The sequence below is a fragment of the Leptonotus elevatus genome, chromosome 4 (assembly GCF_054856555.1).
Source record: "Leptonotus elevatus isolate MCC_2025b chromosome 4, RoL_Lele_1.0, whole genome shotgun sequence".
Taxonomy (NCBI): domain Eukaryota; kingdom Metazoa; phylum Chordata; class Actinopteri; order Syngnathiformes; family Syngnathidae; genus Leptonotus; species Leptonotus elevatus.
The window spans coordinates 22,173,127-22,200,913 of record NC_141242.1 but is presented as its reverse complement, the minus strand read 5'-3'; the positions used below and the strand labels follow the sequence as shown (position 1 = coordinate 22,200,913).

The 27,787-nt window shown below is 38.0% G+C and overlaps 1 protein-coding gene across 5 annotated transcripts; it reads left to right on the top strand.

The window, feature by feature from the left end:
- On the top strand, positions 1-25,375 carry ccdc73 (coiled-coil domain containing 73). 5 transcript variants are annotated; one of them, XM_086074345.1, is made up of 22 exons: positions 1-76; positions 1,846-1,903; positions 2,125-2,203; positions 5,397-5,537; positions 7,043-7,114; positions 7,210-7,281; positions 7,829-7,858; positions 8,021-8,095; positions 8,933-8,971; positions 9,704-9,839; positions 9,995-10,074; positions 10,247-10,369; positions 10,494-10,553; positions 10,746-10,850; positions 13,768-13,839; positions 14,027-14,086; positions 17,074-17,245; positions 17,481-18,982; positions 21,185-21,278; positions 21,371-21,507; positions 22,983-23,053; positions 24,805-25,375. In XM_086074345.1, the coding sequence occupies exons 3-22, from the start codon at positions 2,159-2,161 to the stop codon at positions 24,965-24,967; spliced, it is 3,249 nt and encodes a 1,082-aa protein (XP_085930471.1). In that variant the 5' UTR covers positions 1-76; positions 1,846-1,903; positions 2,125-2,158; the 3' UTR covers positions 24,968-25,375. The 5 variants fall into 5 exon arrangements, with proteins under 5 accessions (XP_085930471.1, XP_085930472.1, XP_085930470.1 ...); XM_086074346.1 differs by having other exon boundaries at positions 7,823-7,858; positions 21,371-21,495; XM_086074344.1 differs by having other exon boundaries at positions 7,823-7,858.
- The last annotated feature ends 2,412 nt before the right edge of the window (positions 25,376-27,787 follow it).

The window sequence follows — 27,787 nt, the reverse complement described above, 5'->3', positions numbered from 1 at the left end:
CTTGTTATTGGGTGACTGCTGGGACCGCCCGCAAAACAAACAAACATGAACTTCAATTCAGGCTAATTTTTCCTAGGTAGGTAACGTACGTCAGTTTATTTATTAAAATTATGAAATTAGAATAAGGATGCATCCTCATGACTTAAATCGTTGAGTAAACTGGACAAAGTACTAAATAAATTAAATTTAAGACGAGAAGCAATCATGCGAGAAAGCACTAAAGATTATGGGCTAGCAAAGTTTAAGTTTGGCTAATTGTTCTTTAAATTAACCGAATTCATTAAATTTAACGTTCTTGTACTGAAACTAATACATTTAACGCATTACTTCCATCAATTAAGCACTGTATGTTAGTCATCTTTTGGTTCATTTTTTAACATATGATTTTTTTGCTGGTAAAAGCTATGAATACTGTATCACAAAACTATTCTATTATAAATTTAGTTTCTTATAGAAGTATATTTCCACTTAATCCTGGTTGAATAATTTTCTCATATTTTAGAATGTTGGTATAGACAGAGGATTTAAAGAATACAGAAAAAGGCAACATTTGTCATGCATTGTCTATGGCTAAAGTGGGATTATTTGCTTGTAAATTTCAGGAATTGTGATTTACACACTAAATAATTATTACTTGATAGAAATGTTCCATTTTATGACTTATTTTATAATAGACTGTCTTCCTATGGCCTAGAGGTGATGATTAATACTTACTCAACTGTACAATAAACAAGTGTAAAGACACTGAGGTTTACGTGATAGTGACTCTCACACATATACACGTTAAGGTGCACGTACGACGATGCTGTATAAATAACACACACATTCACAACACTTTGATACACCAGCACACGTGCACTTCCACTTGCTCATCGTGGGGGTCAAAGTGTTATTTTATTACACTATGTGTGTGTGTGCGCGTGTGTGCGTGCGTGAGTTTATCGTTGTACAGGATCATCGGCAGTGCAAATTAAACAATTTAGATAATTTAAAAAGCATTGACAGAAAATTTGTCTAGTCAGTGTTATTGCTTTGACCCCTATTATTGTCAATGGGTTCATTTGAATCTAGATTGGTTATAAAAGAAAGGGAGAAGTATAAAACAAAGAAAGAAAAATATTAATGGTTATTCCATAGCCATTAGGTTAGATTATAATAATTGGCAAACATTATGAGACCTTAATATTCAGACCTAGTCAATGTAATTTACAGAATTTGACAATGATGATTCTAGATGGGTACTGTAAATAAGTGTATTAGCTAAAAATAAATAAATAAATATATATATATATATATATATATATATATATATATATATATATATATATATATATATATATATATATATATATATATATATATAGTGTCTTGATGTTTAATTAAACACTTGTCTGTTCATCCATCCATTTTCTCCACCTTGTTCAGGGTTACACGGAGCTGGATCCTGTCCCAGCTGGATTGTCAATCACAGGGCACATACTGTAGACCAGTCCTGTCCAAGCACGGTCCTCGAAGGCTGGAGTCCTTGCAGGTTTTGGATGTTTCTCTCCTTCAACACACCTAAAATTCATCAGCAAGCTTTGTATAAGCCTGATAACGATCCTGTTCATTGGAACAGGTGTGTTGGAGCAGGTAAACATCCAAAACCTGCAGGACTCTGGCCCTCGAGGACAGAGCTTGGACACCTCTGTAGACAGATAATCATTCAGTTTCACATTCACTATCCCTAAACGGGAACTGAACCAAGGCTGCCTTCATGGAAGTCAACTCGTGACCTATTGCCACCGTCAGAGAAGTCTGTTAATCTTTTTAACAAACTTTTTGGTTTGTTTGTTTTGTAAACAGGCAACCCAGAGGGACATTGACTTGAACCGGAACTAACATTTCCTTGGTAGATCATCAGGTATGTCAAAATAAATTATCCAATTTCTCTTAATTGGTAGGATAATTACTATAATATTTTTTTGCAAATAATGTATCTGTGTTCATAATATTTAACATGAGGTATAAAAATTGAATTATCTTCATTAGATGTCAAGAGTTGACTTGTGTATCCCCTTTTTATAACATTTTTGTTTGATGTGAGATTTTATAATGAAAATGTTTTGTTTTTCCTTGGCTCAGGTTGTGAAACACTGGCCCATGTTAAAGCAACATAATGGACCACAGTATGTCTTCTGGAGTTCTCTCACCGAGCACATTTGTAAGTTGTCACTTCTTAGAATCACCGGGCCAAATCTATATTGTAGTGCAGGGGTCACCAAGCATGAAACTTCTTGAGTAATGATTAGGCGAAGGGCTACCAGTTTGATACCCACTTCTAAATAAACACATATTCTCAAATAACCTTTAACCTTTCATTGTTGGCATGTTATTTTGAACAATTGAACAACAATATTCAGCTATTTGAACATGATGTTAATTATTTCTCACAATAATTATCAACATAATAATGTAGCAAGGTAGGAAACAATATCCATCACTTTAAATCTATAAATCTCTGCAATTGTTTACATTTTAAAATGATCAGTTTGACAACATTCCTAGGAAATCACAACGTCCCATTACTGGTGCGCTAAAAAGGTCCATAGGCACCAGGTTGGTGAAGCCCTTTTAAAGCGTAACACTGACCAAGTTGCCTTCCACTCTTTTCATTCACTCATTCACTCATGTTATGCTACAGTATATCCAGTATGATTCAAATTAATGTATGTTAAAATTAGTTTTGAAATAAATCAACTACACTCTGGGACTATTCAATGAAACCAGAAACATACTCCCTATTCATCACTCAATATTTGGCCATTTCATAGGCTACACCTGTACAATTTAATACAGCAGTTTTGCCCTGTTTGTACAATTATGAAGCTGAACTGGGTCTAACTAGTCATAGAAGTAATTATATCATATCCATATTGGCATGTCATGTTGATCATGAGTTCAATTATTTAATGGTGCTTCTATGGTTCTTCAAAGATGAAGACGTAAATACATTGTTTGCGGTGATAAAATGAATAGTCGATAATTAATCAATCAACAATATTGACAACTATTTTGGTAATGGCTGAATCATTTAACGCCGTTCATTATCCTAAAATTATCCTAACCCTAGCGTCTCAAAAGTCAATATCCTCTGATTTCTGTAGTCCTTCAAGAAAGCAGACTTATTATCTTTGCGTTTGCATTAGATTTTTGTTTAGAGAACAATGATCAAGATTTTCCCTATTTTCTGACATGTTGAGTCATAATTAGTGATGCACCGAATATTCTGCCACCAAAAATTTTCAGCCAAAAATAGCTATTTTTTGTCATTTTCGGCATTCGGCCGAAATAAAATTGAAGCCGAAAGAATATGGCCAAAGTAGGTTGTGGTGACGCAAGCAACAGGTGAGCCACTCTTTCTCCCGCAGCGCCTTCCCTTTCTTTTTTTAAGAGCCCCTGGAACGCTTCCACTTTTTCACCGGCATCCCAGTGGACGTGCTAAATACATTAGCTAATGTTAGCACTATTGTTATCAACTGTTTTAAACACGGAAACACTTACCGCTATCTCTAGGTGGCGGCAGACCTGTACAGGACGCCGTTTGTGACTTTGCAATCCGTTCCCGAAGCCGATTCGCTGGTGCGAACAAATGTAATTATTTATTTTTAAACGTTGGTGAATATGTGAATGTGTCGATTTTAAGTGCGCTGCACCTTGTCCCGCCTCACGCATCCGTCCCCGCCTGTGCGAACTACATTGACTAAAAAATCCTCAAACCTCGTTTGGTGTTTAATGTACCATTAGCAAACATGTCTGCGGTGTGGGCACATTTCAATTTATATTGCGCTTGGTTAAAACGCCAGTGCTAAATAAATATTTTAGAATAATATTATAATTGTAATTAATTATAATAAATGCAATGATAGTAAAAAATTTGCATACCGCTAAATTTTTTTGGGCGTTTCGGTTTTCGGCCAAGCATTTTTGCATGTGTGGGTTTTCTCCGGGTGTTCCACTTTCCGAAAAACATGCATGGTAGATAAGAGTCTAAATTCTGTGTGTGCCCTGCGATTGGCTGGCAACCAGTTGGGTGTACCCCGCCTACTGCCCGAAGACAGCTGAAATATAGGTTCCAGCACCTCCACGACCCTTGTGAGGAATAAGCGGTTTGTAAAATTGATGTATGATATGTAGTGAACCTGGAGCCCAGAAGACTAGCCATTTTAGGGCAAAATACCGTATCCGATTATTTGATTCATTGATTGTGCAATTGCTAGATTACTAAAAAAAAAAATTGATAGTGACAGCCGTTATACAATGGAAACACAGCCATCTCAATGCACTACAGTACGATGCCATGTTTCCACGGAGCAGTTTATTGAATTTTATATACACTATGGGCCTGATTTACCAAGATCTCAAACAATCGATGTTAAATTTCTTGTCCACTCAAACAGATCACACGTGTTTGGTGAGAATGTTGCATGTGAAGATTGCGGTCTTTTACTAAGATCTGAAATAGCAAGTGCTAAAATGCATGTACACTCACTCTTAACAAATTGGCAGTCCTCATGGCAACAGGTGTTGATGGAGACAGACATGTTAAAATAAATTTTTTTGATTTACAGTAGGTAGCTCTGATTGTTTTCACCATGGAAAATTTGGGAGAGCGCCACAAGAATAAAATGAAGTTTGAAGTGATGGGAATAAAAGTTAGGGGAAGCTTCGGGATGCAAAAATTGTGAAGCTTCTGTCAAATAAGAGAACCTTTGTTCAAATGTAATTTCATCCGTTAGCATGGTTTTGACTGAAATAGCGTTTGATTCCAGCAAATACAACATCAGAATGCTGCAAATTCAGCAAATGACTATTTTCAGTTCTTTACAAACTATAAAAAAATGTAAACACATCTGTACATAATAATTTGGAACAGTGCATTTAAACAAAAATATGTCTTTATTTTTGAAGAAAATACTGTTATCAATGGGAGGTTTGTTTGAAAACATTCAAATTATTCTCTAACAGTTGATGACTTCAAAATTATGCTGAGTGTCCTTTGCTTAGACTAAAAATCTGATAAAAACAACATTTGCATAATAAATTGGAACAGTGTGAAAAAAAACACACACACAACTTGTCTCAGGTTTAATACATCACATTGTGCAAGCCACTGTAAATTAATCAATTTGTATGTTATCCTCCCAGAATGTACAAAATAATGGACACAATCCTGGGTGCACCCGATTTCTAAATCACTTCCACATCTTTTACATGTGCAAAGCCTTAGTAAATCAAGTCCTGAGTGTTACTGCCTGCATTTCTTTAACATCCATCCCCTACAGTGTACTGAAAAGTGCAAGTCTGACACGCCGTGTATCAATCTTATTGCTTGATAATTAATTATGATCAATTAGGCAGGAGTAGCAGTGACACCACAACAGAGGCTTCTGCTGACCACCCCCTGCCAATCAGAAAGTGGGGGAACCATTTTACTGCAGTTGCTGGAATTTAAAACACATCTGCTTGAGGCTGTGGAGGAGCTGCATATCCGAAGGGTACAGTTTAAGATCACACATTTCTGTCCATGTTCAGTTTATTTTTCTCATGGAAACAAGAATTAGAACCAATGACGTGCCGTGAGGTTCATGACCAGTGATGTAATGACTCCTCCAGAGTCGGATCTAAAAATATGAACCCAAAATAGAAGATTGGCCTATATTTATATTTTGACCTTAATCGTAACATTTGTTTTCAAAGCTTGTAATTATGCTTCATATAATCTTATCCATCTAAGCGGGCGGGCATTTTCACATCACAGTTGCTCAGGGCACAGGTAACGACCAATCATAGCCCAGCTTGTGAACATCACATGACTGAACTCAGAGAACAGTTGAGCCGTGATTGGTCATTACATTACTTTACATCAGACCAGGGGTCAGACATGCTATTTGGCCCTTGACCAATAAGTAAAAAGTTCATTTGTTTCTAAATAACAATGTGGGCAGGGACAATCATCATCCCACCCTCAAGCAAACACAATCAACCTGAAAGAACATTGTTGTGTGCGTAAAGGTTAGTTGACAATTTCAGTTTTACTGTTATTGTCATGTTAACTGGAAAAATCAGTCTCATCCTCCTCAGGCTGCTATTCTCACGGCAGAGGTTAAGGAGTAACTATCATCATAGTGTTGGTACTCAATTGCCAATGGATTTGACAAGACAGTGACAGCGATTTTAGGTTTCCTTGTAAATTAAAGCTTTACGTGAAAGAACATACAGCATGAATGCTTGTGTCTAATATGGATTCATTTGAATAATAGCTCAAAGTTTGTTTGTTTTTTAATTGAAAACTACATAAAATAAAGTAAATGAGATATGAGATTGACATATTTTTAAAAATACACAAAATGAATGGAATAAGGACATTATTATTATCATCATTGTTTTCTAATCAGCCTTTTAATAAATCTGTTGTCTGTTCTGTTTGAATTAGGATGGAAGAACACGTTCAGTGAAGCTTTTCATAACACTTAATACACTCAACGCATAAGGATTTTTCTCAAAGGGAAATAAAATAGCGTTATCTCTTTTGCAGCACTGAGCTGGTACTATAGTTTAATGGGAACTTATAAAATAAACTTACAGAGTTAAGATGCTCCCACATGCACATAAATAGAGTCTCATGGCCATCGAAAGAAATTGACTTTTTACCTGCTTTCTGGGGGCTTAGAAGGAGGATAAGGACAGCGTACAACAAATATCACCTCCCCTATAATGCTAATCTCTCTCAATGGGGTGCTTATAATGAAATGGAAGAATAAATAAGGGAAACTTTTGATTATTTCTAGAATATCTTTACCTGTATATTATGTATTTATTTTATTTAATGTACTTCCAGTATTTTCATGATATTCTTTATCTTTTGGGTATAACTACATTATCAGTATGTTTTGTAAATTCCATTTTGGACAAATGAAATTTATTGTAATTGATTTCATTGTATGCATTTTTTTAAGTTGATGAGTTTCTGCTTCTTTTCATAAATTTCTCCATGGTTCAGGAGGCAGAAACTCGATTTGAGAATCAGATCGGTAAAGCGGTGCTGGAGAAACAGGAGATGGAGTGGGCGAAGGTATGGTTGGATGACACAGGATCTGTCCATATTTAAGGTTCATTACAAATGACGGTTTTCATCATTTAATGACATATTTCCCCCGATCGTGACAGGACTCATTACAACACCAAATAGAAACAGCTGCAAAACAGCATACAGAGTCTCTCATCAATGTTAAAAAGCAGGTATATCTCCTTATCAGTTTAAAATGTGCTACTTTTATGTTTGAAAACAAGCACATCTTGTTTGGTCTCCATAACATGTTGGCAATAATTCAAGTTACAGTATAATTGAATTCAGCTTGTCCCTGAATTACCAAGTAGACTTTTGCATCTTCCAAGGTCTGGGATAAACGAATATTTACACATTGATTTGCAGTTCAATTGGCTACAGCGCTGCTATAGCTTGTGAGGATGTTAGACAGCCAATATAATATGTAGTAAAGCTGCTTCTCTTCCCCTTCATGGTACATTGAATCGCTTTACCTCTTAAGAACCTTTAATCGTCTGCTTTAGGGGAAATTCAATTTACACCTATGTTTTGTGCTTTAACATGATGCACACGTCGTCCAAATGTGCCTATGTTTACTTACAGCCGTTCTCAAATTTGCCATGTTTCTACCTGTCCCAAAGCAATGAGCTAAGGCCGCCCACAAGACAGAAAAAAATCATACTGATTTGATCTATGACCACACCAGACATCTTACATCTTGATATTTTTCTTAAGTTACAGGACAAAATAAGAAAGACAGAGGAGGAGAAGGTATGACCATCCCAGTCCCGGTGAATTTCCTTCAATTACTGTTTTAGCAGTAAATTTTCTCATCTCACTTGCAGCCTCTTGGCGATTGTAATGCATTCTTTTGCACTGAGCTTGGGCTTTTATTACTTTTTTGACACTCAGACGAATAATGTAACATTGCAGGGGAAATACCAGGTCATTTCTGAGTTAAAAGAGAAGGAGATTAGCAACTTGAAAGAAGAGCTGAAGTCACTCCAGGTACTGAACTTGTGCACTCTGTCCACTTATCCTATTTTCACCATCACATTTCTTGCTTACATTTTCTCATTCATACTTAAGGGGAATTTTTATTTATTTTTAACGGAGAGCTGTTATAAAACAGAAGTCTTCTGCTCAGTCAAGGGCAGAAGGTCCGAGCCAATTTGGCTTCCAAAGTGTTTGTCCTCGGGCTTGACGCCATAGAGGTGACAAACAGCCATCCCCACGGACCGCTGCACTTTAATGACCAGCCGTTTTGTGTGGAGACAATTCAGTTTTTTTTTTGTTTTTTTTGATATTCTATCCAGGAGACATTAACTGCTGTGTTTGGCTAAGTTGAGGCCCAGCTGTCTTAATTCTTGTGACATGGTCTAGTGATTCCCTTTTTTCATTTTCACATACATTGTTGTGATTAAAGAACTTCAATCACTTGCATGTTGACAATATGTTAAATTACAAGGTTACTTAACTGGAACAGTCGAGTGTACTTAATCCAAATTAAAATTGTAGGGTTTTATATTTGAAGTTACTTCAGTATAAAGTTTTTTAACAAGATCAAATAAATAAAAATAAAAAATCCCACACACATAATGGATCTTTTGATTATTCATGATATTACAAGATCCCTTGTTATTGCGTATTTATCCTGGAAAAAATTAATTGCACTTTTTCCCCCTTAGCCATTTGAATACCCACCATCACTTCCCTGTACACAAATTGGCAGCTTTGCATTTAATTTCTGAGGCAAATGCAATTTATTGTAATTTTTTAAAATGTAATAATCATGATTTAGACCTATCTTGTTGATTTTGGTTTAAGTTTGTTCTTGTCTTACAGCTGCTGAAGTACAACTTTGAAAAGAAATCCAATGAGTTGGTAAGGAGGTTTTTAACTTGTTCCAATCGTTGACAAAAGATAGGTGGGAGTGAGAAAAATTTAATGACTGGGGGAATAGGAGGACCAGCTTTTAGATGGAGGAGCTCATCACCACGAACGGATAGGGAGAGTGTGACACTTGAACTGCCATGACAATATTAAAATATTTTATAACCGGACCTCGCTTGGTTGAACCCTCTTCCTATGCCAGTGGCACGGTTAGGGAGTTAAAGGAAGGGCGGTGTATTAGGATAGAAGGGAGTGAAATGAGACCGAAGGGAGTGAATTATTGAAGAGCGAACGATACAGACACTCAAAGTGTAATGGCAGTTTGTAGAGCGCTAAAGCTCTGTGAGGCATAGACTTTGCTGATGCCTTCATTCCACAACAGCAACACTGTATGCAGTAAACCATGAGCCTAAACTGTTTTGATGGAAGTATTGTGTCTCAGAGTTGATTTGCACTTTCCACTTTTTGTTTTATTTCTTGTTGCCAACAGTGTGATGAGTAAGCTTCTAACACTTTTCTGGCAGCTTGATTTCAAAGGAATGGTGATAAGGATTGTAAGGGCCCATGACGGCAGTTGCTAAAAAAAATATATATAATTTTCACGCTATGGTATTGACCTATAAGGGCCCTGGCTGTATTTGTTAGCATTTTCACTGCTTTCGTAGGGATGTGTTATAGTTGTTTTACATGGACATTAATTTGTCCGCTGTAATTCTTTGACAGGAGCAGAAGCAAGCTCTGCAGATTCGGTCAAAAGACAGTCACCTGATCCAAATGGGAGAGGTTGAGAAACGGTTTGGCACTCTATCGAGGCAGTGTGCCACACTCAAGAAGGCCCATGAGCGACTGGAGCAGAATGGTAACTGAAGGATATTCATAAATGGAAATGCACCTTTAGCATTTTCTGTTGTAGTGAAATTGAAATTAAAATTACATCAACATGATGTACAAAACAATGCACGTGGCAAAGTTATCTTGGTCACACCAAGTGTGTTTGTATTTTTTTCCTGACAGTTGATGAAGCAATGAAAAGAAATAAGAAACTGACAGCTACAAATGAAAAACATGAAGCAACCATTCAGACACTAAGGAAGGTATTGGAGAATTAAAGTTTGTTTGTTTGATTTTATGAGGTAAAAATTGAACAATGCGCATTAACGATCTTTGTATTTGGTACTAAATACTGAAAGTGACATCTGAGCCATTGCACAACCATCAGCTTCTCAATTTGGGGGGCGGTTTATGTGAACCAAACATGTTTTTCAGGAGCTGGAGGAGGTCAACACCAAACTGATCAAAACGAAGTTTTCATCAGTCCAACATGACAACTATGGCACAATGACACACAAAGAGCAACATCTAAGCCAGCTGAGTTGCAAGCTCAACATGGTAACCAACAACTCTTAATATGCTAATTCAATTGGAGTTGCATACACACACGTTTATCATTCAACAAAGTAAACGTAAAGAGGCAAGGCGGTCAACTGTTAATTAACAGTGTTCATATGTTCAGGAAACTAAAATGAACAGAAGACTACAGGAAGAATATGATGCTGTGCGTTCTGAGAAACAAGTGAGTTATTCGACTTATTATGAAACCACAGTCTATAATTTGTACAAAACTTTCTTATTTTACATTAACATAATTTTTTGTTTTGTTTTTTACACTATTTTGGTGTGCAAAACATGTTCTTCTGGTATTCATGTGCTGCAATGCTTTCATAGACTACTACAGTGTGTTAATTTTGTATGTGTGACTGTCAAGGAGGTGATTATGTCCCTGCAGCACACTCAGCAGCTCTTTTTGAACCAGACACAAGCTGTGAACAGACTAGAGTTGCAGCTGCAGACACAAGAGGAGCAGTACAAGGTCAGAACTTGTGTTGTAGTATTTACGGTATAGGACCTTCTGTTCCCTATGTTACTTTTACATTGCTTACATTACTTTATTTACTTCTACATTGCGAGTTGAGTGTTTTTATCAGTTATGAATTGAGATGAAAATCAGACATTCATTTTAATTAATGAATAATATGAATAATATGATTTCCTCATGCGGATTCTCTTATGAATTGCCTCTTAATCGTCATAATTATGGACCCCAGGAATAGTCTCTGCAGTGGTAGAGGCGAATGGGGATCCTTAAATAAATCAATGATTGACTTTGAGGCTGCACAGAAAGCACAGCTACCTCCCAGCAAGAAGGTTGCGGGTTTGAATTTCAACTAAGCGGTGTTACCATAAAATGTTTTACCTGTGCTTGCATGGGTTTTCTCATAGCTCCCTGCATTCTTTCCAAAGTTTATACTCATTTATAAATGAGGCTAATAGAATATTTAAAATTGCCCCATGGTGTGAATATGACAGTGTCAATGGGCCTCAATAGCTACATGTGCTTAGGTACCAATTTCACGAATGTGTGATTCATCCATATCTTTGTTCTTGAATTTGTGCGTTTTCTGCAAACAAATTTTAAAACATTCTCAGAAAATGTGCACGCAAAAAGAATGGCGGACCAGCTTCTGAAAACCCCCCCATAAAAAACTTTTTTTTTTACCCAATTTACACATGGAATTACAGTCATATAGAAAACAAATAATAATGTTACCAGTAATAACTTAGAGAGAGACTTAGACCGCGCTATACGGTATTGACCATTTGCACCGACATCACGTGATCACGCCCTATGACGGACGGCGGAAGGAAATGATTGTTGAATGGAAGTGGACGTGATCTGGAGCGACATAGTGACTTAGCGACTGTTATTTTACAAATTAAAAGTTATTATTGCCCATAGAGCCATGGAATCTATTACTTCAACCGAAGGTCGCCTGTCAGTCGAAGTTGCACATTTAGTCGGGACTCATAGAGCGCGATATTTACTTAAGTTGGAGATTGCTAATTTGAAAACAGTCCCTTACCTTCTGTTGCCGACTTTACCGGAATTCACAGCGCACGACCTATATCATTATGTAGTCAATGCCGTCTCTTCTCCTTACACCGGGACTGATTCAAAAGCTTGTCGCTGGCTGTGTCTCTGGGACGAGATGCTACGCTCACACCGGGGGACAATATACCTCATAATGCAAAGGTAAAACTTGTTTATAACGCTAACTGACTTATTTTTAAATAGTCCGTTCTATATTGAAACGCTGTGATGATGTTATGTTACTATGTTTACTAGCATGGAACAAATCACTATCGTAGTGGCAAGCTATGCAGTCATTTCATGAATATGACTCCAGCTCCAGAGTGAAAAACTCCAAGCACAAAGGCGAAATCTCCCATTATTAAACAGTCAAATGCACTTAATAGTTTTGAAGAAGGTGCATTTTAAAACTAAGCTGTGTGTTAGTGCAGTTGGAGTGGATGCTAACTATCTGGCTCGTTAATGTGATTTGAAACATGCAATTTGATACCTATGTTACAATCTTTGTTAGAATGTACGTTAACTTGTAAAATGTTTGAACATTTATCTACTAATTACAACATTTATCCACTAACCTCGCAAAAAATGATCGCTGCAAATCCGTTAATACTTTGTAGCCTGCCAGTCCTTTCTGTTGATTGCTGCTATCCATCGACGTCTTTCGTCTTCATTAGTAGGTATGCGATAAAAAGCAACATTTGGTTTACTCCTTTGTCTGTCTGTACAACCGACCGCACAGCAAGATATGACCATTTTATAAGGTAGTCAATTAGATAAAAGACTATTATGTACGAGATTCAATGGCTACAATACAGGCAAGTGGCTCTTTTGCCGTCCAGCGTCCCGGAGGAGGCGTTCCTATGAGAGCTGTGGCGTCACGTGCAAAAGGTCAATACAGTGTACCCCTCTATTCGAGGGAGGCCAGCCCGCAAATACTGAAAATCTGTGTAAGTATAATTGATGCCCATTGAAATGCATTGGTATAGCTGATAAACAAAAGAAAGCAAAAAGGAAAAAAATCGGCTTCCAAACCATGGGGTTCATTGCAGTGATTCCTGACCTTTATTGAATGAATGTGCATATTTTAAGTTCGAAAAATCTCACGGGGCACCACCACACAAAATTGTCACAAAAAGTGGATACATGTCAAATTTATACTTTCTGCCAACTAATAGAAGATAATGTATTTGCACAGTCTATCTGATAAGCCATGGAGGTTGCTGCCTTAGGTGGGTGGACAACGATATATGATTTGTTACAAAGAATTTTCTGACCAATTAAGTGAAATTAGATAATTTCCCATGGCACACCTTTAGAGATTTTATGGCGCACTAATGTGTGGCCTATATGTCAGCCCTGTTGTTGACTGTAAGTTAGGTAGGAAAAGAAGAAGAAGACTATATATATATATATATATATATATATATATATATATATATATAATATAATATTATATATATATATATATATATATATATATATATATATATTTTTTTTTTTTTAAGTAATCAGTGACGACCTCCATACCAAGAAGTACAAGGCATACTGTACACGTATATACCATCTGTAATACATATTGAAATTGCACAGGCATGACCATCAGAACAAAATTTGTTCTTCATAATCAATAGTCACCCTCTACCTTGTATTTTCTCTTTTTCCTTGTATGGTTTTCGCACATTTACTAATTAATGAATTTATTAAAATAATCATTAAAATGCCACAAATGAATTTGTATTAGAAAGATGTCCATTCACTTTTACACTTCTACAGGTTCAGGCCCTCTGTTCCTGTTATATAAACTCATAAATATTTTGTCTTGTATTAAAAATGCTTTGAGTGAGTAATTTCCCTACAGGCCCTGAAGGAGGAACATGAAAAGATGCAAGAGAAAAGAAAGGCAATGGAAGAAAAAATTGCTCAATTGATGGTGAGCTGCAGTAAACCGTTTTTGGACAAGGAGGGAAGAAATCATTTTATTTTTAGAGAAAGTCAAGAGTTCAATTCACCGTAATTATGTAGTTTAAACGGAAAACATATTGGTGATAGTAGTTTGGTATAAAAATGAAATCTTCCTTTTTCAAGCACTAAAAGAGGTGCATTATGACCTTCAACAGAAACACAGTGAACTGTCTGAACAGGTCAAAGTGCAGGCCCAGAAAATACATGAATTGGAGGTATGTATGTGATTTTCTGGTATCTTGAATGTTATTTATACCCAACAGAGAGACTGACCTGTATATTTTTGTTTTGTTTTTTGTTACGTAAGTAAAATATGAATCAAAAGCGGCTAACCCGGCCAGCCACACACTCATAACAGTGTTCCTACACAGTTGTGGAAAGTATGGAAACGTATGGAATTTGGTTTCATAAATTAGTATGGAAAATGGAAACTGTTGTTTGGAAAAATATTCATGTTCCCAAGACTGTTACAACAACCCTGTTATCTAAATTCTTAAAATTATTGCACACTTTGATACTGAGAGCCTGACACAATTGCTGTTCCTGCTGATCACTTCTTAACAAATCAGATTTACTCAAATGTGCTGTTGAAGCCAGCAAAATTAATAAAAATTACTTTAGTACTGACTTTAGTTCGTCTCATAGACCAAAATCTATGAGGAGAGACTCTGGCGACCAGAGATTTGTCTAAAATTGTATTAATGTTTCTAAAGAAGAAAATCTTGTGCTGCTAAGCACAGTTAAAATTTAAGTAAAAAATGTTGGATTAGCTCAAAATGAAAAACAGTCGTTCATTATTTTGGAAAACATGATTTTAACAATTCTTTGAAAGACCTTAATTATTGGTATTGCAAAAGAGCTTACTTTTTAACCTGGATTTAAAAGCCTTTACACTACAGTATATTGGTATGTTTTGACGATGGCATGAACATGAAACTTGTACACATTGAAACTACTCAACAAAAATATAAACGCAAAACGTGTTTTTGCTCCAATTTTTTTTTTATGAGATTAACTCAAAGAGCTAAAACGTTTCCACATACACAATATCACAATTTCTCTCAATATTGTTCACAATCCAGTCTAAGGTCCCGTCCAAACGGAAGCTTCGTTCCTCAAACAAATCTCGTACACACAGAAGCATTTCAAGACTTGCGTGTGTCCAAAAGAAAACGCTGTGGATGTTTAACGGCTGTAATGTCAATGCCAAGTCTGGAGTGGCGCTGTAGCGCAGCCACAGGGAGTTAACGGAAAGCGTAGAAGAAGAATCAGCTAAAAAGACGAACACTTTTTTTTTCTAACTTCATTGCAGTCTACAGAACAAACATGGCTTTGCATGTATCAAAACAAAATGAAAAAGACGAACACAGGAGAAATGACAATGGCGGGTGATTGAAGTACAACACCACTTGTTGAACGTGGGAATAAAGAAGCAAAATATTTTGCTGCAAAAGCATAAGCAAGGCTAAGGAGGCGACTACGACACGGCTATCCGCCATTGTTGTTGACAGACTGACGGTTCGCGTGCAGTTACGCGAGAATTGGCGCATACGTCATCAATCTGTGACAATGCGTCGTCATCAAGCTGCGACCATTACATCATCACTGGAGGAGTATCCTGCATATGTTGTCCAGACGGACGCGTACGGGGCGCGTTTTGAAATCTTTCCACTCTAGAGCCCGGTTTCAAAGTGATCGGTTTCAAGCTCAGAAATGTGTGGACGAACGGCCTAAACGGTAAGAAACTTGTGAGGATACATTGAAACGGGCTTTCGTGTGGACGGGGCCTCAATCTGTGATAGTGAGCACTTCTCCTTTGCCAAAATAATCCAGCCCACCTCACAGGTGTGCCATATCAAGATGCTGATTAGACTGCAATTCTGAGTTTTTCATGCAGTGTGACTAGTACAATTCCGATTTTTTCACACCAGACCCGGGCATCTTTCGTATGTGGATATAATTCGGATATGTATGCGATGCTCATCCGCACATATCTGATTCATAAGTCATCAAAAGCCTGATATGCACTGTGCGCGGGCGAGAGAGAGAGCTTGGAAGGGAGACTACTGATACGTCGATGAATATAAGGAACTGTTTTGATTGAGTAACAGTGTAAAGTTTTTATTTGTCTTTAATTTAATCACACTAGAAAAAATGAAGCATAATGTTGACATTTGTGGCGGCAGTAGAAATTCATCCCTGCAGATGATTCATCACACACGTCAATGACGCAACGTCATCTTCAATGAAATGAAGATATCGAGGAGTCTCCCTTTATTTCTCCAAAATATTTCTACCTCTTTCAACCTCGCTACTCTGGTGTTATGAGATGGGGAAAAAATGAGTTTGACGGGTTTCTGCTCTGATTGTAAGCACTGACACTCGAGCAAGCCGAGGACAGCAGCCAAACCTGAGCACGCGTAAAAACAGTCCACCAATCGGGAGCGGGCGTTCGCACATCTTAATTTGCATAATTTATGCAGGCAAGACACATGGATCCAACTCCTAACACACACAGTCCGCGAAAAGAGTCCACCAGCCCACCAATCAGTAGTGCGCATTGGCACAGCTAAATTTGCATATGGCACTGATAAAGGTCGCTTGCCTTGGCGGCTTGTCTTGCGGTAAAACGTTGCCAGTCGGGTTAATTCCGTGAACACTACAACGTGTCGTGACGTTGTTTTGGGTGTACGTTACTCGATGTGTGCTCTTTGCGCACGCGAGTCGCATCACGGGCGCATTGCGTTCAATTTAGATGTCGCATTTGTTTTTGTAATGTGAACAGTACATAAAAAGATTGGATTTAACAAAAAATCTGAATTGAGCATCACGCCCTGCAGTGTGAACATAGCCTTAGACACCACGATTTGTGTGCCTTAGATTGCCCGCAATAAAAGGCCACTCTGAAAGGTGCTCACCATCACACATTTAGACTGGTTCATTAACAATATTTTAGAGAAATGGTGATATTGTGTATGTGGAAGACGTTTTAGATCTTTGAGTTTGTGTCATTAAAAAATTGGAGCAAAAACAAGTGTTGTGTTTATATTTTTGTTGAGTATAAGTAGCAGCCTCCAAGTGCACAACAGCTGTTGTTGACAACGTTGATCAAGACGCATTGTCGGATTTTAAGGATGTGCATGTTTATTTTTCTCTACACACGAGAGATTGCACTTAAACGTGTGTCTGTCTTTCTACTCAGATGTTTCCCAGTCTATCAGAGGGAACCAGAGGGAGACCTCCTGATGAACCCAAATGCAGCTTCACACTGCCTGTCTTTGGCAGCCTTCAGAACTCAGCCGTTTCTCAGAACAAAATCCTGGACTGTCTGGAAGATACGAGTGCTAAGACTAAACTGGATGGTGAAATAGGAGGTCAGCCAACATAATATAAACAAGGAGATGAGCATGCTTTATTACTTCTTCTTTTTCAAGAATTTAGTACTGAAGGCCTACAGCATTTTAGGTAGGATTGGGACATGCAAGAAATTAACAGATAAAATACAGAAACATTTTGTCTTTTCGTTTCATACAGGCCATATTTTTCAGTGCAGTTTCACTACAACTTGAAACCTTGTTTTTTTTGTACTTACGGACTGTGTTTTCCTAGGACAAGAAACACCAAAGCTCTGTGGAAATTCTGAAACGCAGCTGCAAGTTCAATGTGAGGAGCCCTTTTCAATTCATTCACCCAAAAGGCTCCTGGGACTCGAGGAAAATATGGCCAGTGACTATACAGTTTTGAATAAACACTCAAGCAGCTCTACAACAAGTGAAAAGCTCTCTAATGAAGTGTCAGATCTGACTTCCCATCATTCTTCTATTGAGTTGGCCATCAGTGAAAGCTTAGTGAATGAAATAAACATATCAAACTCAGACATGTCAAACAATTCCCAACTAACCAACAACAGAAATAGTGATCATGGGAGCACAAGCCCAAGTGGAGCAGACTGTAGTGGGATGGACAATGTGAAAGAGGCAATGAACAATAGTAACGAAGGTCGCAAACATGAAAGTCAGCTGAGTTGCGCTGAAGATGTCCTCGAAGAGAGATGTGCTGGAGAGCGGAAAGAGATATGTTTTCCCCAAACAGCAGATAATGGAAAAACTCAAGAGTACAGCAAAATGGGTGCACACATGTCTAAAACAGAAATAGCAGCTGAGTTCAGGGATGGAGAGAAGGAGGAAGGAAAAACAGAAACAAAGCTAGAGGCCCAGACGACTTGTGATATAATAGGCAACACCCCACCGGACACTGACTTTGTGGACATCAGTGAGAAAACAGGCACCATCTGTGAGGCGGACGGCTATCAAAAAGACACTGAGAAAGTTCCAGACCACAGTCCCGTTAGTATGAGGGAAGAGCAGCTACTTCACGACCTCAGCAGTCCTTCAGAACAAAGTCTCAATAATAGAGCTATTTTAATTGTGCAAGAGGCTCAAGACTCATGTCAAGTTCAGGTCCAAACCAATGCAGAGACGCTCAAGTCATCGCCAAGTGCAGTTTATCCAGTGGTTGGGAAAACCACAGAAGTGAGGAGATTGGACGAAACAGAAACTAATGTTCAAACCAACTTTTCTGACCTTCTGAGTCAGTCAACTGACTCAGTGAAAAATCAGACAATGACAGAACCTATTAATATAACAAGCAATGTGACTCCCACAAATGAAATGAGTGGTGCTGATACAAATGAGAAGGTCAAGAAAACCATTGTTGACGCCAAAGTAGACCATCTGTGTACATCTGAGCCTGCAAATCGGCTAATGGAGGATTTAGAGACTGAGGCCGGTGGGACGACCTCTCAGGCAGAACCTGTCATTTATGATAGGGACTTAAATATTTCCATTTACACCCAAGACGTTGCAAAGGATTCAAAAGACTCTGAAAGCCTATTGTCAGTCTCCGTTCAACCAAAAAGTGGTAGTGTTGATTCACCTGAGTTTAGCACACCTAAATGCCTAAATGTTTTAAAAGAAACCCTTGGAGATGTGAAGGAATTGTCTTTACCCATTTCAAAGACTTACAGGCCATCATTTGACTGGGGTGGTGCAATGAAACAAGCGGTTCTAGCCACAACTACCTCTGACTCTAATCTGCAGCCAAATGTTCAGGTACTCTTCCTTGAATATCTATAAAATATACATTTGTCATACTTAATAGGTAAAAAATAAAAAAAAGTCTTAAGTCTGAGTTTTTGCCGCAGTCACCACCAAACATGTGTTTTGCTTGGTCAATCAATCAATCAATCAATCAATCAATCAATCAATCAATCAATCAATCAATCAATCAATCGATCAATCGATCAATCGATCAGTAGTCAGCTTATTTATAGTGCAAAATTACCATAGAACATGGTCCCAATTTTTTTTATGGAAAAATTACATACAACACTTAATAATAAAATCGGGTGGAGAAAACCAGTGCCCATCAGCTGCCTCCAGGGTCCCAGGGGCCAAAATGGGCTGTAGGGAGGTGAGTCTAACTTTATCTAGTCGAAGCTTGTTAACCTAAAAAAACTGATTGGACTCCTTGTAATTTGCATAGTGTCCCAACTCACAAAAAGTTGGGACACTATACAAAATGTGAATAAAAACTGAATGCAATTATGTGGAAGTGCCAAATTTGTATATTTTATTCAGAATAGAACATAGAGAACAGGTCAAAGGTTTAAACTGAGAAAATATATCATTTTAAGGGAAAACTATGTTTTTTTTTAAATTCCATGGTGTCAACAAATCTTAAAAAAAACGTTGGGACAAGGCCGTTTTCACCACTGTGAGGCATCCCCTCTTCTTCTTACAACAGTCTGCAAACGTCTGGGGATCGAGGAGACAAGTTTCTCAAGTTTAGAAATAGGAATGCTGTCCCATTCTTGTCTAACACGCGTCTCTCGAACTGTTCAACTGTCTTGGGCTTTCTTTGTTGCACCTTCCCCTTTATAATGCGCCAAATGTGCTCTAGAAGTGAATGAAGTGGACTGCAGGCTGGCCATTTCAATACCCGGATCCTTTTCCTACGCAGCCATGATGTTGCAATTGGTGCTGCATGTGGTCTGGCATTATCGTGTTGAGAAATGCGAGATCTTCTCTGAAAGTGATGATGCCTGGATGGGAGCATATGTTGTTCTCCAATCTGAATATACCTTTCTGCATTGACGATGCCTTTCCAGATGTGGAAGCTGCCCATGCCACACGCACTCATGCAACCCTATACCATCACAGATGCAGGCTTATAAACTGAGTGCTGATAACAACTTGGGTTGTCCTTGTCCTCTTTAGTCAGCATGATATAGCGTCCCAGTTTCTCACAAAGAACTTCCAATTGTGATTCGTCCGACTACAAAACAGGTTTCCACTTTGCCACACTCCATTTTAAATAACCCTTGGCCCAGAGAAACACCTGCGCTTCTTGGTCTGCTTTAGAAATGGCTTCTTCTTTGTACTGTCGAGTTTCATCTGGCAACGGCGGCTGGCACGGTGGATTGTGTTAAATGTTTTCTGGAAGTATTGCTGAGCTCTTTCTGTGATTTGCCTTACAGTAAGCATTCCTGTTTGCGGTGCAGTGCCGTTTAAGGGCCCGAAGATCATGGGCATCCAGTATGATTTTTCGCCCTTGACCCTTACACACAGAAATTGTTCCAGATTCTCTGAATTTTTGGATGATGTTATGCACTGTAGATAATGATTACTTCAACCTTTTTGCAATTTTTTCGCTGGTTAACACCTTTCTGATATTTCTTAACTATCTTCATTGAAGGAATTAGTGATTCTCTACCCATCTTTGCTTCTGAGAGACACTGCCACTCTGAGAAGCTCTTTTTATACTCCAATCAAGTTGCCAATAGACCTCATTAGTGGTAACTGGTCTTCCAGCTGTTTTTAAAAAAAAAAATGCAATTGACTTTTCCAGCCTTTTATTGCTACCTGTCCCAACTTTTTTTAGATTTGTTGGCACCATGAAATTTACAATCAACATATTTTTTTATTTTTTTTATTTGGTAAATGTTCTCAGTTTAAACTTTGGACCTGTCATCTATGTTCTATTCTGAACAAAATAGTGAAATTTGTCACTTCCATATAATTGCATTCAGTTTTTATTCATAATTTGGAAGGTGGGACACTACAAATTACAAGGAGTCTATATATATATATAGAATAGAACATTGAATGTATATATATATATATATATATATATATATATATATATATATATATAATATAATATAATATAACATTAAATGTATACAGTATTTGTAGGTAAGATACAGGTTTGATTTTGGTCTAATTAAACATTGAACTTTTTTGTGATTTCAGAACTCCCCCATCCCTGAGCAATATGCAAGAACTTCACACGGGCTGCCCACACAATCTCCCTGCACAACGTTTCTGAAAAGCCAGCACACTGAAGGTAGCGACTGTGAAAATAATTATGCTGCAGTGTGATAAAGAGATGTTTTACTTTTGTTATGATCTTGATGCATCTCACTTCATTCCTGTTAGAACCATTGGTGATTGTCAGAGCGTCCGACCTGATGAAGGCATCCAGCGTCTCTGTATCTGCAGGATTTGGGAGGAAACATACGCTGGGAGAGTGGAACGTTTTTGGAGATCGCTTCAGAGAAACAGTAACAACTGATGTCAGTTACAGAAGCTGAACATTTGCATATGGTTCTCCAGCGGCTATTGAATCGGTTGTTTAAATAGGACTTAGACTTAGACTTGACTTTATTGATCCCTTTGGGATGACTCCCTCTGGTGCTGGTGGAAATTTACATTTCCACCAGCACCAGCAATAAGAGCAAACAGGCATGCAGACAGGTAGAGCATTACACAGATGAAGAAAAAATAAATAAATAAATAAAACATTAGAAAAAAATAAAATAAAATAAAATAATAAGGTTATTGCACCAGAGAGTAGGTTATTGCACATTGAATAAAGTGTAAATTTCTGTGTAGTGTAATGTACTCTACGCCCTCCTCCCCCCAAGTAAGGAGTTGCAGAGCACGATGGCATGGTGGACAAAAGAGTTGTTGAGTCTGTTGGTCCGACACTTTCACTGAACAGGCTCCTCTGGATGCTGATGACAGTGTGCAGAGGGTAGCTGGCATTGTCCATAATAACCAGCAATTTGTCCAGAGTCCTCATTTCTGCCACCGTCCAGCTTCATGCCGACCACAGAGCTGGCCCGCCTGTTTGTCCAGTCTGGAAGGCTATAGTTATAAGATGACAAGCACCTACCTATCACTTTTTTTAATTTTTATTACCTATCTCTTCCAGGATATTGATCCGTTGTATATTTGAAACGTGCTGTGGTTTCATGATATTGATCAACAAAAAGTGAGGAAAGAAGAAAGTACCTAAATTACAGTACACTTTTTAATACCGATTGGGTCCATCACTCTAACAGATAAAGTACATGAAAGCACTTGACCATCAAAGGCTATACATACAATTGCCAGACAGAAACCAGTGCCTGTCAAATCTCCGACTACATGAAGCTGTGCAATGAAAACTATAGCAAATTATCATCTTTCATGGTCTTGACAATAGAAATAATGGCCAGCTGCTACGCCAAGAAAATTTTGCAATTGTGCACGAATCTCTCCTTTCTTGCTTTTCTTCCACTCTTGCTTCATTATCTGTCCATCAGTCATCAATTTTCTTCCTTCTGTTCTCCGTCTGTATTTTCTTTTTTCTGTTTTTCACCGTTTCACACTCACAGTTACTCCTTTTTTTCTCTTTTTTTTTAGCCATCACTGCAACCCATCACTGTGGTTTATAAGATCCAGGTGCAGGCTGTTGAGGGAGATATAGTGCAAAACACTGAAGTGTGAGGAACAAAATGGTCTAGTAATGTTAAAAAAAAATGTAGCTGGCTAGCTTCTTCATTCTGGGTCTACTCGGAATAGTGGGAACTTCACATGAGCTCAGCCCGGGCCTGGATTGTCTCTTCGAGCTAGATAATGTTAGACTGGTTATTGTCTGGTCAGTATTTGTCCATCAGTTAGAGTTCCTCAAGAGTCCTGAATGAGTTATCTTTTTTTCAGGGACTACTGTTTTATACCGCATGGGAATTCATGATTATTTTCTTTTGTGTGTGTGCATGTGTAGGATAGCCGAGTCTCATTGTCTGCCCCTTCTTGTCCAGTTTCTAACTCTTCGAGCACATGGCCGACTCCTGGGTATGTTTATTCATATAGGCTACAGTACCTGGACACGATAAGCAAATTGACGTCTTGGGTCTATTTCACAAAGCATGTTCAACAAACACAGAGACGAACCCTGAACAGCGAGTTGCCATACATTGAGAGAGGAAACTCTGTGTTTTCGGTTCCTGGACAGCTAATTTGAGTTAGTTTTTCACCTGGAGTTACCGCTACACTAAAAAGACCACATGAATGGAGCCCCGATTCGTCGAGTCACCATGGCAACGGGGAAACAGCGTTTTTTACCCCTCTCAACTTGACATCTAAGTGCGATCATACGGCTAATTTGAACATGTCTTTAGAAAGAAAGTGCAACACTGCAGCGTGGGAGAACGTTGCTGCTCAGGTGTCGGGTCAATGCGTAAATTTAAATGTAGTCCTTTGTAATCACAATAATATTACAGGGGAAACTTGAATGTTAGCTCATTAATTCATTTTATTTAGGTGCAATCCTGCGAGGGAGAAGCGCACTTGACTTAAGATGAAATATAAAAACATTATACCAACGGTTATAAGAAAAAAGCGGAGCGCAACACACAATAAATATATGCTGTGATGTGAGCGCATGACTACGGCGCCGGTAAAGTTGCAAAAGTAAGGACGGGTTAAGTTGTGTATGTAGATGATGGACTGTGATGTGAAACGGTAAACTGTCCGGAAATGCCAGCATATCTATGCGAGGTCTGATAACAATCTCCAATAGGGTCATTGTCAAAAGCACTGGACTTTACGCTATGGACTATAGGCGTATTTATGCAAAAACTCGCCGCAGCGGACTTTATGAATGAGGAAATGAGATGTCGCGGCTAAAAGGAGGCAGGGACAGAAAAAACCTCGATGTTCCTTGTGGAAAACGTGCTACCAAACAGGTTAGGTTTATAGACTGTGTTACTACGGTAACTGACCGAGAGCTTAAATGACCTCTTTTTATGAAACAGGCTAGAGTTACCTCTTTTTCTCTGGTTTCAGTTACCTGCCTTTCTGAAACGGAAGACACAGTTTCCCACATTTTAGGGTTTCTTGACCCAGGGTTCTCACTAAACCTGCTTTGTGAAATACACCCATGATCTAGCAAAAGTCTTTTGCTTTTTTTGTCTTGAGCAAGAAATTTATGACAAAAAGTCAGTTTCCATCCAAATCAACATGTTTTCATGGCAAATGACGGCGGTTAGATTACGTACTGCCACTTTTAAATCCTTGTGACTGAAAGTGAAACCAAGTTCCCATGACTACCCTTCCGCGTCAATGTTTTCTTCTTCTTCTTCGTCACTTTAAAATGAAGTTACTTAAGGTCAATGGTGTGAAACTCTGCAACTGGAGGGCCGCAATCCTGCATGTTTCAGAGGTTTCGCTCCTCAAACACACCTGATTCATCAGCAAACTGCAAAAAACTGATAACGATCCTGATTATATAAATTGGGTGTGTTTGAGGGGAGAAACCTCTAAAACATGCAGGACTGCGGCCCTCCAGTTGCCATGGCTACCATTGGTCTTCGTTGTTTTTTTCTTCTTCGTCGTCGTTTTAAAATGAAGAAGAAGAAAACAACAAAGATGTATGGTAGCTATGGCAACTTGGTTTCACTTTGTGTAATAATGATTTAAAAGGGGCAAGAATTACTGCTCTTGTCAATTGTAATCTAACTGAAAATGCTCTCATTAACAATATGGCTGGAAAGTCTCTGTTTTCATGGCTTGTTTGTTTTGTTTTCTCTTTTCATGTAAATTAGAACTTCTATGCCTGCTGTAGCTTCAAGATCCGATGCTGAGTTGGAACCTCTGTGCTCTCAAGAAGATCAACAGTCGTCAATGAGAGCCCAGATATCGAAAATTGAACAGTTCTTAAAATCAGAAAGGCTCCACCTGTCCAAGCGACGACGCACAGACAACTAAAACAACATAACATGTTGGTAGTGCATGTTTCAATACTTTAAATGTCGTTTGCACTTAATTATAGATTGATGTTAAGTCAATTGTGTTCCTTGTGTATTTTAATGTTCAATGCTTTCGAACATTTTTTTATGTTACATTTCAAGTAGTTTGCCTGTTCCAAATTTATTGTTGATTCATAGCTGACAAGGCAAGTATAAGAATATTACATCCATTGTTGTAGGAATGTTCAGTGTTTTATAGTGAATGAAATTCACACATTTTAGGGACAACTGTTGTGTGTGTTTTTATTTTGTTTTGTTTTTTACAATGTTTTATGTGTGTTCTGTTAGCATCCAGCGGATTTCTTTCATTTGAAACTTGCCATTAGTTTTACACAAATTGCTCAGATGAATAAACAGCAAAGGCCAACCTTTGTTGTCTGTTGTAACAGTGTTAATAGCTAATTAGCATTCAGTCTTTAATGGCAAATGGGGGTTGCTGGTCTCAGAGGCACTCTAACCAGTCACACCTTTGGTCAACGCCTTGCTGTTTCTGTTGCTGCAATTACAACTTAGGACATGGCTGGTCAGGAGGAAAAAAATCACCTATTAACATAAATTTAGAGGTACCAATTAGTTCAACCAATTAACACACATTAAGTCAAATTAAAACATTCTAATTAGCCTCTTGTTAGCTTTATGTTCCCAGTCAAAGAGTAACATTTGGCCCCATGTTTGCATGAGCAATCTCACCACAGATAGTTGGCCACTAATTGCAGATTAATTGCTCTCTAAATACAATAAGGAATTTATCATGCCTGCGTATCTAAGATTGAGATTAAGTGAGTAACAAATATTCAAATATAGTAATCATGAAGGAGGATATTTAGGGGTCTAGTTAGATGATCAGTGATAAAATATAAATTACTCACAAAAAATAATCTTGGCATTCCACCAAGCACTGTGATTAGCTTTATTACTAAGCTTTCATTCGTCATTTATTAGTCATTTTAGCAAAAATAAAGTCCATTTATTGGCCGACAATTGAGATTGGTGTGTTACTTATGTCACCAGATGATGTTATAGTTATCCTGCGTATATACAGTAAATTAGTTGCAGACTTGCATAACTATATTTTGGGAACTTTCTGGCTGCCAGTGTATCAGCTACCAGATCCAAAGTTGCTCCCGACGATGCAAGACTCATTCTGCTCACTCATTAAAATTAATGGTGCATATTTTGATGGTTAGCGCAACGTCTCTGCACTTACTGCTAATGAATACATCTGAATGTTAATGCTCTCATAAAGACATCTGGTGCATTTGAGTGGCTTTGTCCACCACTGCTGACCCTTATCCTTATTGGGTGCAATGGGGGCGGGTGGGTGTATGGCGGGGGAGGTGTGGAATGTTAAGGAGTTAATATTTTCACATACAGTTTGCTCTCACATCTTATTTCATTATATTCCTTTGTCATACACACACAGACACACGTGCGCTTCCGCGTGCACACACACACTGGATTATGAAGTCGTGGGGTTTTGAAACAGTCAATTACCCTCGAGCAGGGGAGGATACCTGCAGTTAATTACTGCTCAGTGTTTTATATGAAGAGTAAATAAGGAGACCACTGACATTCACATTCCATCAATGTGTCCCCAAGCACACACTTGGTTTTGTGTGTATAAGTGGCTGTGCATGGTCATAATGTGTTGCAATACTTCTGAGGTGCACAATGGGAAAATACACACAGTAAGACATAGCATGTGGAATGTCCAGTGTTATATTAAAAAGTGTTACATTTACAGAGAATGTCCTTATTGACATTGTCAGTGAGATTGTATTTATTTTTATTTTTATGAGACCATGTTAAAACCTCTCAAACAGTACAGTGCCAACTAATAACCTTAATCATCTTTTAAAAGGCAGATTATGTGATACAGCTCTTGCGTTTGATATTATATTGGGTAAGTGGTCACATTGTTGTGGCTGGTAAGTATCATACACTCAATGGATCAATGGTAACATATTTCTTTGGATTGGCGTTGCAAAAGCATGTCATTCCTAACTCCCTAACCATCCCTTAAATCCAACTTCATAGTCACTGGTTCTCCTCACAAGTCTCGTCTAAGTCATAGTCAGAAATATACAGTGAAATCATGCCAGACACCGACGTACCCGTTTCATACAGATAGATGCCTGTACAGAAATAGAGCTGTTAAACTTCAGTTCTGATTTACTGGTCCATTTTATTGAAATTCTGTACATAAGAAGGGAGTGAAGCAGTATATTTGTCAGTCCTCCAGTTAAATGGGTCTCAGCACTAAACATGGTTCAATATCCTGGGGTTATAGGGCCGTGTTTTGTCATATTATACCTCTTGCCGCAAAATACATCATTGTAAATCAAATGGGGGAAGTCGTATTAAACGGCGCAGTAGACGGAGTGCAATCCTGGCACTCCGAGTGTACTCAAGAGTCTTAAATTGAAGAAGTGCAGCTGCTCCTTTGGCCTTGTAAAATATTTGAATTAGAAGATTATAGTTGACGGTGTGTTGAATGTTGTTATATCTTTTGTCCCATCTAATTTCTTAATAGCCATCTGACACTGTTAGTTAATCAAATATTTTAAGTAATTTGTTCCTTTGCACAATAAAGATGTGAGTCAACCTCGGTATTAGCAGTTGAAAAACTGTAGCTCACAAGGCAGATACTATTAACACCTTTTTTATGCATTTAAAAAAATGTGTGGCCATAACATTCACTTCTATAACCATTATACACTGTCTTCTAAAGGAAAATGCTTCTCATTTAAAAAATAAAAAATACAATTAAAAAATTAAC